The sequence below is a fragment of the Ceratotherium simum genome, chromosome 18 (genome assembly GCF_057802395.1).
Source record: "Ceratotherium simum simum isolate JZ-2026a chromosome 18, ASM5780239v1, whole genome shotgun sequence".
In the NCBI taxonomy this organism is placed as follows: domain Eukaryota; kingdom Metazoa; phylum Chordata; class Mammalia; order Perissodactyla; family Rhinocerotidae; genus Ceratotherium; species Ceratotherium simum.
Window position 1 is genome coordinate 57,788,521 of NC_141917.1, and position 13,518 is coordinate 57,802,038.

General features: G+C 52.7%; 1 protein-coding gene across 6 annotated transcripts in view; it reads right to left on the bottom strand.

Annotated features, from left to right (window-relative positions):
* Positions 1 to 13,518, bottom strand: part of SIN3B (SIN3 transcription regulator family member B) — a 43,421-nt gene that overhangs the window by 19,121 nt on the left and 10,782 nt on the right. For all 6 annotated transcript variants that reach the window (XM_087443630.1, XM_014781764.2, XM_087443633.1 and 3 more), the window contains 4 exons: positions 11,253 to 11,396; positions 4,174 to 4,296; positions 2,895 to 2,984; positions 2,354 to 2,472 (listed from right to left, as the gene is read on the bottom strand). In XM_087443630.1, coding sequence (XP_087299756.1) covers positions 2,354 to 2,472; positions 2,895 to 2,984; positions 4,174 to 4,296; positions 11,253 to 11,396 — 476 coding nt within the window. The remainder of the gene's footprint in view (positions 1 to 2,353; positions 2,473 to 2,894; positions 2,985 to 4,173; positions 4,297 to 11,252; positions 11,397 to 13,518) is intronic.

Genomic DNA, 13,518 nt, shown 5'->3' on the forward strand with positions numbered 1-13,518 from the left:
GCGCATTCCAGGTCCGGATAGAAAGCCAGTCATATTTTAGCGGGGACTGCTTAACACCACCATCCTGCGCTGCGCCACTGTTCAAAGCATTAATAGATCTCTAGCAGTCTGGCAAAGTTACCCAAGTGTAAAGGTCACCATGACGTGTGGACACTCTCAGGACCACGAAGGAAGCAGCTCCTGACAACCCTACCTTGACCTCTGAGCACTGATTACCAGGAGAAATGGGAGACAGGTCTGCATCGTTACAGATCCTGCTGAGAAAACCACTGGACAGACAAGGAAGAGGATACTAAGCAGTCACTGAAAATGATCACATGCATTTACATCTGACCCTCAAAGACATTGAGAGATGCTAAGCTGAAAAAAAAAAAAAGAGAGGTTGCTGCAGGCCACCCTGACTGCGTGAGGCCATGTACCTGAAACTCGACAGGGACACACGTGTCCAGAGGGCAGAGGGTGAGCAAAGGGCTAGGCTTCGGGCCGGACCGCCCCGGCGCCCCCGCATCACCACACGCAGCTCCCTGGAGAGATCTTGTCCTGGGGAAGTGCCAGGCACGTGCTTTGGGTCTCAGCTTCCTCAGCTTGAAAAGGTATCAAAACACGGCAAACGTGTTCAAGTCTGTGAGTTCATACGATGCCAAAAAAAGAAAGGGAAAGAACCCAACTGGTCCCCTTTTTTGTTCCTAATTGGTCCCTGTGAGACAGGAGAGTGACTTGTCACCCTGACACTGTGATAAAGGGAGAAAGCAAGCATCTCCCTGGGCCACCAAAAGGGGACAAAACACTGCCGAGATCCTCTCTTTGCCGCCCCGAGCGAATGAATGAACCACAGGGAGAGCTTGGCGGACAGCACCACCTCCTGACGCACAGAGGACGTGGGAGACGGGAGCGTGGAGGTGCAGGCAGTGGGACCTGCCCCGGCTTGGCGGCGCCCACATAGAGACAGTAAGGAATAAAACAGGGCAGGAGAGACTTGTAAGACATACAAGAAAATAGACCCCAGGCAACCAGGTGACACTGGGTGGTGGGTCTGGGGTGCCTGCCAGTGAGGCCGCATCATAACTAGCACAGCGAGGTGGGCACTTTCAGGGGGGGAGGGAGCACGACTAGGGTGGTGCGTGCAGGGGCTCCTGGGGGCTGGTGAAGGTCTACTTGTGGCCTGGGTGGTGGGCACAAGGGAGTTTGCCTAATAATGAGTCATCAAGCCATTCTTCCATTGTGTGTTTTCCTGGATCTGTATCTTATGTTAAAAACCTTAAAAATTTTTGTTTTAATTACTAGAAAGGGGCTCAGATAGCACCTGCCCCTGGAGCTGCCTTTAGGGCTCAATAGGACACTACATCCAGTCACATACAAGGAATGCTCACCATGTCCAAGGTGCTGGTTTAAGGGGCTTATGCGCAGAGCCCACCTGGAGCAACCCTGCATGTGTATGTTTATGACCCCCATTTGACAGCAAGCAAACAGGCTCATGCTGGCTAAGAACCTCGCCCAACGTAACAGGGCTGGTGAGCGGGAGCAACGTTGGTGGGACAGGTCAACTCCCTTCCTAAAGCACGCAGTGCGCAACCTGTGCACGCAAATTCGCCTGCTCCAACACCACCGGCCTCCCTGCGGTGCCCCGGCCCAGGGTGTGCCCCCACTGCAGCAGGACTTGCTGGAAGTGAGTCGCTGACCTGCTAACAGGGCTTCTCCCTGGTTGGCAGGGATGCTAAGTGGTCGTTTCATTCTTCCTCCAATTTCTGATGGTTAGAATTTTAAAAAGCATACATCAACCAAATCCTCAGGAGATTACGCTGGGTGAAAACAGCCGAACCTGAAGATCACACACTGTATGATTCTGCTTCGTTAGCTCTCTTGCTACAGAGGTTGCAGACATGAAGCACAGGTCTGTGGTCGCCAGGGCTCTGGGGACGGGACTGGGGCGGGGGTGTGGGCACATGGATGTGGGTATTAAAGGTCAACGCAAGAACCCTTGTGTTCTGAAGCCGCTCGGTATCTTGACTGTGGTGGTGACACTGAACCGTCCCAGGTGACCGAGTTGTGTAATCACATGCGCGCATGCACACACACACACAGGTGCTGGGGAAATGGGAAACCTGGAGAGATGGGTGGGTTACGTGCATGTCAACATCCACGCTGTGACACTAACTACAGCTGTCACCTTGGGGGACGGTTCCCAGGATCTTTCTGCATGCTTGCTTACAGCTGCAGCTGAAGCCATAACGATACCCATTTCAGTTTAAAGACAAAATCGAAAAACGCATGCGTCGTTTTACGAAAACAACAATGAAAAGCAGGGTGGACGGCGTTTGCAGAAGTATCAACTTCTAGGGGAAGTGCCACTCACCCTAGAAATGGGCTGACGAGCTGCAGGAGCTCAGAGCCAGACACGAGCTCCTGGTTGAAGAGTGCGATGCAGCGCAGGAAGTTCTCATAGACCTCCTGGCTCTTCAGCACCCTGCGGACCTGCGGGGAGAGCGGGTGAGGCCCAAGCGCCCCTGCGCCGGCTCGGCTCAGCTGTCACTAGGTCACAACACCGGCATGCTTGTAAGTGACCGGCTGCGGTCTGCGGGCGCTGCTCTCCGGGCAGCAACTCGCAGCTCAGCCATCTCGCTGGCTCTGTGCACCAACCCTGGCGGGGAGCCCAGGACTGTCCCTGCTTTAGAGACGCTGCCTGACTGAGGAGCGGCAGGTGCGTATCCTCAGCTCTGCCTTCTCCCTTGGCCTGGGTGTCCCCCGCCCGCCACTTGCCCCTGCTGGCTGACAGCTTTCCCACTCCCTCCCCTGGGAACAGCAGTGGGGCAGCCCCTCCTCCCAGACCCAGCCCAGAGCTCCAGCACTATCTGGTCCCTTCCCAGGACTCCTGCCCCAGCAGCCCACCCACCTACCTTGTCAAAGAAGGAGAACTCCTGCAGAGTCCCATACTTGCCCACAGCGGCGATGGACAAGTCTTTGGTGCCACGGAGCTTCATTTTCTTCTGTGGACAGAAATCCCATGCCGTCAATGCTCTGAGATCCCGTGGGCAGCCCCTCCACCCGTCTTCATGAGAGTCGTACCACGGCCACCCTGAGCCCTCCTGACGGGAACCGTCATGGGGCGCTCGATCAGGTCTGTCCGGGACCCCAGCACAGACTTCTCAGGGAAGGGCGGCCATGACAGTGGCCTAGTCTTTTGAGGACCACCCACCTCCGCCTCTGTGAGCCAGTGAAAGGGGAAGGTCACACCATCGCTCTCCCCACACTCTGGGATCTAAATCTTGGCTGTTTAGGGCTTTTGATAACAGATGGGAGCATCATCAAGTCAGAAAAACAAGGGAAAGGTGTCCCTGGATACAATATCAGAAACCTCTTCTTCTGCCTGTTTTGTCCTGTGGGCCAGTATGGTGATGGGCAGGGACAGAAAGAGGACAGGATGATTCTGCAGAAGCCTAGGTTTTAAATCTCGGCAAACAATTTTGTCTCTAAGCTGGACTTGGACCTGAACTTAGCTGTACTCCTGAGGCATTGAGGACGCTACAAAATCATCTCTCAAGCATCTAAAGAACGATGGTGACATGTCAAAAGGACAGAGGAGCCAGCCCGAAAGGGCCCCATTGGCCCAAACTGAGACATCAAGTTCAGGCATCAAGATAAACAATGATAGTCCATACTGACATACGTAACTAAATAAACGGGGAGGAAGGAAAAGCTCTTCCTTATAGTAGAAAGCCAACCAGTAAATGCACAAGGAATGATGGAATTAGAAGATCACTATCACGACGAGTGCCACAGGAACTGGATCTCAGCTCCTTTCACCCCTCGGTGGGGTGCCTTGTGCAGTGACCAACCTGCACAAGTGTACAGGGCAGGCCTGCTCGTGAAACACTCTGATGGTGCAAAGGAGCAGACTGACCGGCACACCCCATTACTGTGGGAGAAGGTAACACTCCTTCTCACAACAATCCCATGAGCCAGGGGGAATGCGTGAATGGCCACCTTAGAGGCGAGCCAACTTCCCAAGGTCCCACAGCTGGTGCATTTCAAGTCAGACCAGGATCCAGATTTGGCCTCCTGCCCCAGGCCTGCTGCTTGGGGCCTCTGCACAGTGCTTCCCAGGTCACCTACAGAGAAGACCAGGCCACTAAGAGTCCACATACGTGGACATCTATGCTCACAGCTGATGGTCACCTTGGCTGGTGCAGACACGGGACGGAGGAGCGAGGGCCGAGAGCGCTTTTTGCTGTGCTCCAGATTCTTCTCGTGCTCGCTCTTCTGGACACTGTTCACTTCGCATGGCCCGTTTCCTGTGAACTGAGAACACAGACATGGGAGGTGGTGAGTGCTGGAGAGACAAGGCGAGGCCCAGCAGTGCTGGTTCTCGATGCGTCTGAGCGCACGGAACTGCCTTCGGCTCTGCCCACAGCCCCAGCGAGTGCTGTGTGCCACGGGCTGGGGGCCCTGTCCGCATGTGAGGTGACTCGTCTCAAGGCGTTCACGTTTACTGGTGGAGAGACTTGTGCAGCCCGATCATTGCAGCCTAACACTGTGAAGCTGAGAGAAGGCTCACGGAAGGCCGAGATGGACGAGGGTCCTCATGGGCTCGGCAGGCTCGGGAGGAGACGCTGCAGTTGGGCCTGGGCCTGCGGAGGCTCATCCAGCAGACCACTGGCATGGGGGTCTGATTGCATGTTTGACTGCACCACAGAAAGGGAAAGAACATCAAGCAGGCACTGGCATGTGCCAAGCCCTGGCAGCAAGAGGATGCAGCGGACAGCCAGCAGGTCACTCAGGGCCTTCCAGCCAAGTCTGTATTCTTTTCTATGAATGAGAAAACGCGTCTCGGGGGCAGTGTCATTACTCGGTGCGGGGCTTGTTGCTGGTCCTCCCAGGCTCTACGCCAGCCAATGATTAACAGATCAGGGACGCTCATCCCAAGTGTGGCATCTACAGGATGTTGGCAATTTTTATGAAGAATGGTTCTGAAGAATCTATTCAGGATTTCCATCTATGTGAATGTGCCGGAAAGCTAGAGTGGGCAGAGGAAAGGCAGACAGACTTCCGCTTTTCTGAGGGATGTGGGCAGGGCCGGAGGCGCATCGTAATCACCTCCACCGTGTTCCCAGTTCCCACCCCACCAGAGGACCTGGAAGCGGAAACACCACAAAAGGGCGTGCTGTCGGCCCAGAGCATGGCTGGGTAAATGGGCCAGGGAGCCTCCAAACCAAACAGCCAGCAACTATCACTACAAGTTAGCTCTGTGTCTCTGTGTCCCCGTTGGGGACAGGCGTACCTCATACATTGTTACATAAAACAGAAAAACACCCTGGGGCCAGAACAAACAAGATGCCATTTAGTCTTTTTTGAGGATGAACATTTGTTTGCACATGCAGAGGCAATTTCTGGAAAGATACATAATATAAGACACTTGTAAGTGCTTAACTCTGAGGACAGCGACTGAGAAACTGGGAAGTTTACTTCTCATACTTGATAATCTTACTAACGCTGGATTTTTCTCATGAGTACATACTATTTTTATAGTAATAATTATAATGACAATAATAAAAACCTATCTTTCAACTACAGGCAAAACCTGTCCCTTAGGGGATTAAACTGTTTTGGAGAATATTTATTCAAAGATCCAAAGCTACTCCAAGAACCTGAAGTGGAGAAGCTCACATGCACAGAGCAACGCTCCACTGGCGTTTCCGTGTCTGATCCCAGGTGAAGTGCAAACACCATCGCCTAAAGGAGCCGGAGGGGGATGGAGTGACGCGCGCTGATTGGGACGGGGGGACCTGACGGGAAAAGCCGCTGCTCGCCCAGCCAAGCTCGCAAGCTGGAAGGCAAGCTCAACACCAATCTTCCCTAACAGTTCAGACGGTTCTTATTTTTTCATTAAATGCCCCAATTTGTGAACACTTGAGCTAGATGGACCCCCAAAGACCTTGGCTAGGGGCTGGCATATTCACCACGCCTGGCGTGTGTTTGTAAATAAAGATTTATTGGCACACAGCCACGACCATTCGCTGACGTAGGGCTCAGGGCTGCTTGCTCGATGACAACAGGAGAGGCGGGTCTTTGCCGCAGAGGCCATGTGGCCTGCAAAGCCTGAGACACTTACTATCCAGCCCTTTATAGAAAAGGTTTGCAGACCCTGATGGAGGCCAAACAGTCAAGTGTAATTAGGAAAATATCAAATTTCATCTTTAGTTTCTTTTTCCTGCAGTTTTAATAGAAACCCAAAAATTATATAAAGGATCACCAATGTAAGATCAGTTTATGCAACAGATTACATATAGGTGTTTTTAGTAATTTAAAAAATTGACTCAATCTTTTTAAATGTACAAGATAGTTCCAATTGCCCAATATACACTAAAAAACTTTGCTGAATTGCTAACAAATGCTATTTAAAGAAACCGTGTGGGGGCCAGCCCCGTGGCGTAGTGGTTGAGTGCGTGCGCTCTGCTGCTGGCGGCCCGGGTTTGGATCCCAGGCGTGCACCGACGCGCCGCTTGTCAGGCCATGCTGTGGCGGGGTCCCATATAAAGTGGAGGAAGATGGGCACAGATGTTAGCCCAGGGTCGGTCTTCCTCAGCAAAAAGAGGAGGATTGGCACGGATGTTAGCTCAGGGCTGATCTTCCTCAAAAAAAAAAAAAAAAAAAAAAACTGTGTGGGCAGGCAGTTTCCTGAGGGAAATGCTTCTTTGTTTAGGGCAGGCGCTGTCAGTGTCCAACTTTGTAAATTCAGAGTGAGGCCCACTGGGGGCGCTGAGACCACAGCCAGGGGAGGAGAGGCTCCACGTGCCCCTACCCAACCAGCATCTGAAGAAGCACTGAGAAGATGAAGACGCAAGGAGCCAAGGCCGCCCTTGCCAAAACACTGCTGAGTCGGGGCGCGCAGTACGGACTGCCTCTTCCATCAGTTACCGAATGTCTGCGCTGTACCCCACAACTGCAGCACACAGGGCTCCCCACGTGCTCTACCAACCTCCTGCAGAGGCGCTCAGCCCAGCAAAGGCAGGGCCCTCACACAGCCCTGGGCTCACCCCAGCCAGGCGCCTGCTGAGGACTCCTCCACCGGGCCTGGGGAAAGACGTCCTCAGGGCCACTGCGACATGGAGTGGTGGCTCCAGGAGTGGTCGGCCAGGCTCCCGCAGCGAGGAGGCGACAAAGCATCGCGTGTGCCCATCTCCTGGGGGACCAGGCTCAGAAGAGCTGAGATGCGAGATCCACATCCAAGAGGATGAGACCCAAAGACAAGCCACCAAGCACACAAGGGGGCCAGACAGGACCTTGCAGCGGGTGACTGGACCCAGCGCGAGCTCCTGGGGAGGCAGAGGCCTGAGTGCCTCAGGCTGCACCAACACAAGAAGGGCGTGAAGTAGAAGGGAGGAGGTGAGACCCATCCACTTCTCAGCCATGCGGCCCCCAGAGCCAGTCAGGAGAGCCTTTGATGAGCAGGAGCGTGTACAGAGGAGGAAGACAGGAGTGATGCCGGGACAGCAAAGGACGTCATTTGGGAGAAGGGAGAAGAAAACCCAGGAGGGCTTCTGAACTTCACAGAGACATATGGGGCCGACAGAGGACTCGGAGGAGAAAGTTGGATGCAAGGGTAAGGCCATGTGGAGGTGGGCTCGGCTGAGAGGCCCAGTACAGACACCTTTGGTGGGGTGAGCTCTCCATCTCAGGAGGGATTTCAGACAAGGGCTTCATTCAACCTGCCCCAGGTACTCCCCAAAGGCCTCCCACAGGCCAGGCAGCAAGCTGGTCCTGGGGATGCAGAAGGAGGCCCTGCAGACATCCGGCAGGGATGCTGACACCAGGAGGAGGGATGAGGCGACCAGCTGGATTCTGCACCTGCTTTTCCTCAACAATCACAGCTGCTCTGTCCAGAGCACTGAGCACGCGTTGGGCCCTGTGTGAAGCACATGAAGGACAACAGCTCTCGAGTCCCCCTCCCTGAGCAAGAGAGCCGGTCGTCCCCGTGCTGACAGAGAAGGAAACGAGGCCCAGGAGGTGATGCCTGCCTGCAGTGCCCAAGGAGGCTGAGTGAGGGTGGAGGCCCAGGCTGCGTGGTCACGGGGCTTAGCCCAGCCCCCCGAGGATGCCCAAGGCTCCAGGCGGGTGGGAAGGAGAAGCTACAGCTCCGGGACTTGGTGCCAGCCCCACAGACGGGCACCGAGCGTCTCTGACTGGGAGTCAAGAAGTGTTTCCAGGAGGCTCCGGTACAGCGCTCCTTGTCCTGGAAACAGTAAGGCAAGGACAAGCCCCAGCCATGCACTGGAAGTCTGCTGACTCAACCAGGATTCCTGACAGCATCCAAACTCAGACTCCTGTTGCTCCCGAGCCCCTCCCTCCAAGACCCACTGCCCCTAGAACTGCCCCCCCCCCGCTACATCTCCATTCAGAAGCAGGACCCGGGAGAGCTGGTGGGGATGCATCGGGGGTGTGGGGAGGCTCTCACGTGCTCACACTCCAAGTCATCAGCAAGGGCAGAGAGGAAGGACGAAAAGAGGAAACAGAACAGTCAACACACTGGGAACAGAAGGGCACTTCCCCAACCCGATCAAGGGCGTGGATGAAGAACGCACAGCTCGCAGCACACCCACTGGGCCTCTACGATCAGGAACAAGAACAGGGGCCAGCTCTCACCATGTCCACTCAACACAGCACTGGAGGTTCCACCAGAGCAACCAGGCCAAAGAGAAAAGAAAGAAAATGTATTGAAATTGGAAAGGAAGGAGGGAAACTCTGTTAGCAGATGGTATGATGTGATATGTAGAAAATCCTAAAGAATCCACAAAAACTGTTAAAGCTAATAAACAGATTCAGCAAAGTTGCAAGATACAAAATCAACACACAAAAAGCAGTGGTATCTGTACATACACTTGCAATGAATAATCCAAAAATGAAATTAGGAAAACAATTCCATTTACTATGGCATCAAAAAGAAAAAGGTATTTGGGAACAAAGGTAAAAAAGGAGGTGCAAGACATGTACATGGAAAACTATAAAACATTCCTGAAAGAAATTAAACAAGATTTAAATAAATAGAAAGATGCCCCGTGTTCATGGATCAGAAGACTTAATATTGTTGAGATGGCAATATTCCCCAAAGTGATCTAAAGATTCAATGTGATCCCTATCAAAATCCCAATGGCCTTTTTTGCAGAAATGGAAAAGCTGACCTTCAAATTCATATAGAATTGCAAGAGACCCCGAAAAGCCAAAACAATCTTGAAGAAGAACAAAGTTGGGGGACTCACACTTCCTGATTTTAAACTTACTACAAAGTTACAGTAACCAAGACTGCATTACTGGCATAAGGACAGACAGAGAGATCAACAGATTAGAACTGAGAGTCCAGAAATAAACTCATACAAATATGGACAATTGATTTTTAACAACAGTGCCAAGACGCTTCAATGGGAACAGAATAGTCTCTTCAACAAATGGTATTGGGACAACTGGATCTCCACGTGCAAAAGAGCGAAGCTGGACCCCTACCTCACACCATATGCAAAAATTAACTCAAAATGGATCAAAAACCTAAGTACAAGACCTAAAACTATAAAACTATTAGAAGAAAATATAGGGAGAAACCTTCCTGAGCCCAGATTTGGCAATGGATTCTTAGATTTCACATTAAAAGCATGAGCAACGAGAGAAAAAATAGATAATTGGATTTAATCAAAACTAAAAACATAAGTGCAAAAGACATTAACAAGAAAGTGAAAAGACAACCTACCTAACAAAGGAAAATACCTGATAAGGATCTAGTGTCCAGAATATAGAAAGAACTCCTACAATTCAAAATATAAAGAACTCCAACAACAAAGAGAGAAACTAAAAAATGGGTGAAGGACTTGAATAGACATTTCTCCCAAGAAGCTATACAAATGGCCAATAAGCATATGAGATGCTCAATATCATTAGTCATCAGGGAAATGCAAATCAAAACCACCATGAGACATCACTTCACTCTGACTATGAAGGCTAGAATTAAAAAAAGAGGAAAACACCAGTGTTGGCGATGATGTGGAGAAACTGAAACACTAGTATATTGCTAGTGAGAACATAACATGGCACAACTGCTGTGGAAATGAGTTCGGTGGCTCCTCAAAAAGTTAAACTTACCGTTACCATATGACCCAGTAATTCCACTCCTAGGTAGAGACCCAAAAGAACTGAAAATAAAGACTCAAACCAATCCTTGTACACGCATGGGCATAGCAGCACTCTTTACAATTGCCAAAAAGTGGGAATGACCCAAATTCCACCAAAGGGTTAATGGATAAACAAAACTCAGTCCATCCACACAATGGAATATTACTCAGCCATAAATAGGAATGAAGCTCTGACACACACTACAACATGGATGAACCTCAAAAACATCATGCTGAGTGAGAGAAGCCAGACACAAAAGGCTGCATAGTGTGTGATTCTATTTATATGAAACGTCCAGAACAGGGAAATCTATAGAACAGACAGCAGATTACAGGGTGCCAGGGGCTGGGGGAGGGGGATGGGGAGTGATTGCTAATGGGGATGGGGTATCCTTTTGGGGTGATGGACATGTTCTGGAACTAGACAGAAGTGATGATTGCACAACATTGTGAACGCATTAAATGCCACTGAATTGTTCACTTTAAAATAGTGAATTTTATGTTATGGGAATTTTACTTCAATTTTTTAAAAAAGCCTTAAGTTCACGGAAAATAAAAGAAAAAGAGGAAATGGGAAGGGCAGCCTGGCAGGCCTCAGGCCACAGTAGGTGGCAAAAGACTAGCACGGCAGTCTGTGCCCTCAACATCACTGTCCCAGGCCCCTCGTTGCTCTCTGCCCCTCAGTCACTGCCAAGCCTCAGCCCCCACTACCCAGGCCCTCCAGAGGAGGCAGTGGTGGGCCCGACCCTTCCTGCACCTTCCCACAGGGCCCCTCACCAGGCAGGTGAGGGCTCTGTAGTCCTGGGCGGCAGGTCGGGGAGGAATACCAGACATGGGAGGACACCCTCCACCTCCGAAACCAGCCCTGGTGGCTTGGGCACCGTCTGTGCAGAGAAGGCCTCTCCAGGATCTGTTTCAGCTTGATGTGGAGGAGGAGCCTGCACTGGGGGCCCATGGATGTCTGCACCCCGTGTGGCTTCTGGGGGAACCCAGCATGTCCTAGGCAGTGGACAAACCTGGCCTGGCCCAGGGGGCTGCACTGAGGCACCGGGTCTTGGCTGAGAACGTGGCACCTCGGCCGGATGGGCGACCTGTACTCACCAGGGACCGCTTGGCTTCAGGCAGGAACTGTCCAAACTCAGAGAGCAGGTCCTCCTGGCCCCGGAAGAGGTTGGCCACCTCGGTGAACACCTCCTCTTCAGACATGCCTCGGAACGGCCGGCCCTTCGTGCTCAGCTGCTCCTTCTGCCGATTGTCAGGAAAGAGAAAACAAGTCATTACCAAGAACGAGGCACCCAGGCCGTGACATACAGGCATCCCACTGTGGAGGAGACAGAGGGACGGCTCACAAAAGAGAGACTCGGCCGGCGGAGCCCACGAGGGCCGCCAGCAGAGAGCAGCCCTGCCTGCCTCCCTGGCGACAACTCAGGGCGCCTGAGCCGGGTCCTCGTGCGCCAGAGCACAGTTCTGTGCACTTGCATCTCGAGCTTGCTCCACAACACAGCCTTAACCCCGGCCACAGGTGGGGCTCGTGCTAGGAGTGTGGAGGCGTCGTCGGGGAGGAGCACGGTCGTGGAGGGACCAGGTCCCAGCCTGCAAGTGTCCTTCGAGTGGGGAAGTGCAATGTGAGCAGCGAATCTGAAGCCCTCCCAAGGGCAAGGGGGCACGTCTTGCTGCACGAGGGAGAGCAGAACTGGTGCTGGGCCTTGAAGGCAAGGGAGTGAAGAGGGAAGGGAAGGGACTTCCAGGTCAAGGGACCTATTTGCCCGGAGGGTGGAAGACGACCTGACCTAGAGCCTAAAGCACAAGATGAGGACAGAGGGGACCCGGGTCAGGAGGGCAGGAAGCTGCGAGCAGAACTCAAGTCAGCCGTTAGAAATAAGTCCCCGTCAACTTTATACCCAAGAGTGTAACAGAGTGCACGGCACGACATCCCAGAGTGCCCTCATGTCTCCCGGCCCGCTGCACCCTGAGCAGAGCTCCCGCTTAGGAGGAAAACACAACTGCCTCCTTCCCAACCTCTCCTCAAAGCTACTAGGACACGTGAAAGCCAGAGAGAAAATGGGCCCAGGCCACTCGGTTCAGAGAATAAATACAAATCCTCTCTATACATATGACACAACGATCAAACCGAGAGACAGGCAACAAGTACAAGTGGAAATGGCACCGCAGCACCTCCTGCTCACCAGATTGACAAAGACGAAATGGACTGGTGATTTCCATGAGGCGGGGGAAGCGGCTCTCCAACCACAGGCGGAGAGGGAGAGCGGCAAGCTGGTGGGGAAGCTCGGCGCCGCCCACCATCCCTCAGGGCGTGACTCAGGAGGGCACGTGCTGGGAATGTCCCCCGAGAGAGTGCTGCTCCACGGCTTGTTCTGAGCACACAAACCTGCCTGGCATGACAGCCGTGCTGGGAACGACCGGAGCACAGGGGGCCTCCCGTCTGCCTATGCGGGCTTCTGTCCAGGAACAACCGCAGGCCAGTGTGGAAAACTACACCCAGCTCACCGGGGCCACGTGGCATACACAACCCCTGCACACCCAGCCCTCAACGTCTACTGCTCCCTCAGTTGGCAGGAGCCACCCTGCCTGCCCGCCCGTCTGGGGTGACAAAGTTCTGGTCTTCCCAGTACCTCCCAGTGACCGCAGGCTGCAACCTTCCCACGCCCACGTGCAAGTGTGAACCTCAGGTCTTTTCCAAGGTCAAGTGCTGGACATGCTGTAGGATTCATGCCATTCTTAGCCATTTAACATGTGCACAACGATGCTACCCTTTTAAGTAGGTGCCATCTTTTTTTTTTTATGTACCCTGACTCTGTTTTCCCATAAGCCCTGTGGCTGGTGCAAATTTGCAGAGCACAGTCATTTTTAGGGACACACATGTCATGCCAGGGCAGAACTGACACACACAGGACATATGTAAGAAGTTGGATAATGGGGAGCAGCTGCCCACAGCTGGCCTGAGGTAAGCACTGTGCTTGAAGCAATGACCTCAGTTAACCATATTTCAGCACCAGCATGAGGCCGTCCCGGGGATTAGAACCTGGAGGCCCCGGGTGGTGAGGGCAAGGGCTCTGTGGGGGCAGGTGGCAGAGCTAAGGTCTGAACCAGGCCCAAGAGAGATGGAAACACAGTAACATGTGGCCAAATTCACCCTAGAGCTCCTTGCTTTGGCCCTCACGGTGTCTTTTAAAAATCCAAGCCAATGTTCTAGAATCAGGATAATTCACACAAAAATTTAGACTTTCAGCTCCTCTTGAAGAAACGGATGATCTGAGGTTGGAGTCGCCAGGGAGCTTGTTTAAAATGCAGATGCCAGGCTGGACCTGATGAATCATAAGTCTGAAGTGAGGCCCAGGCATCTGCA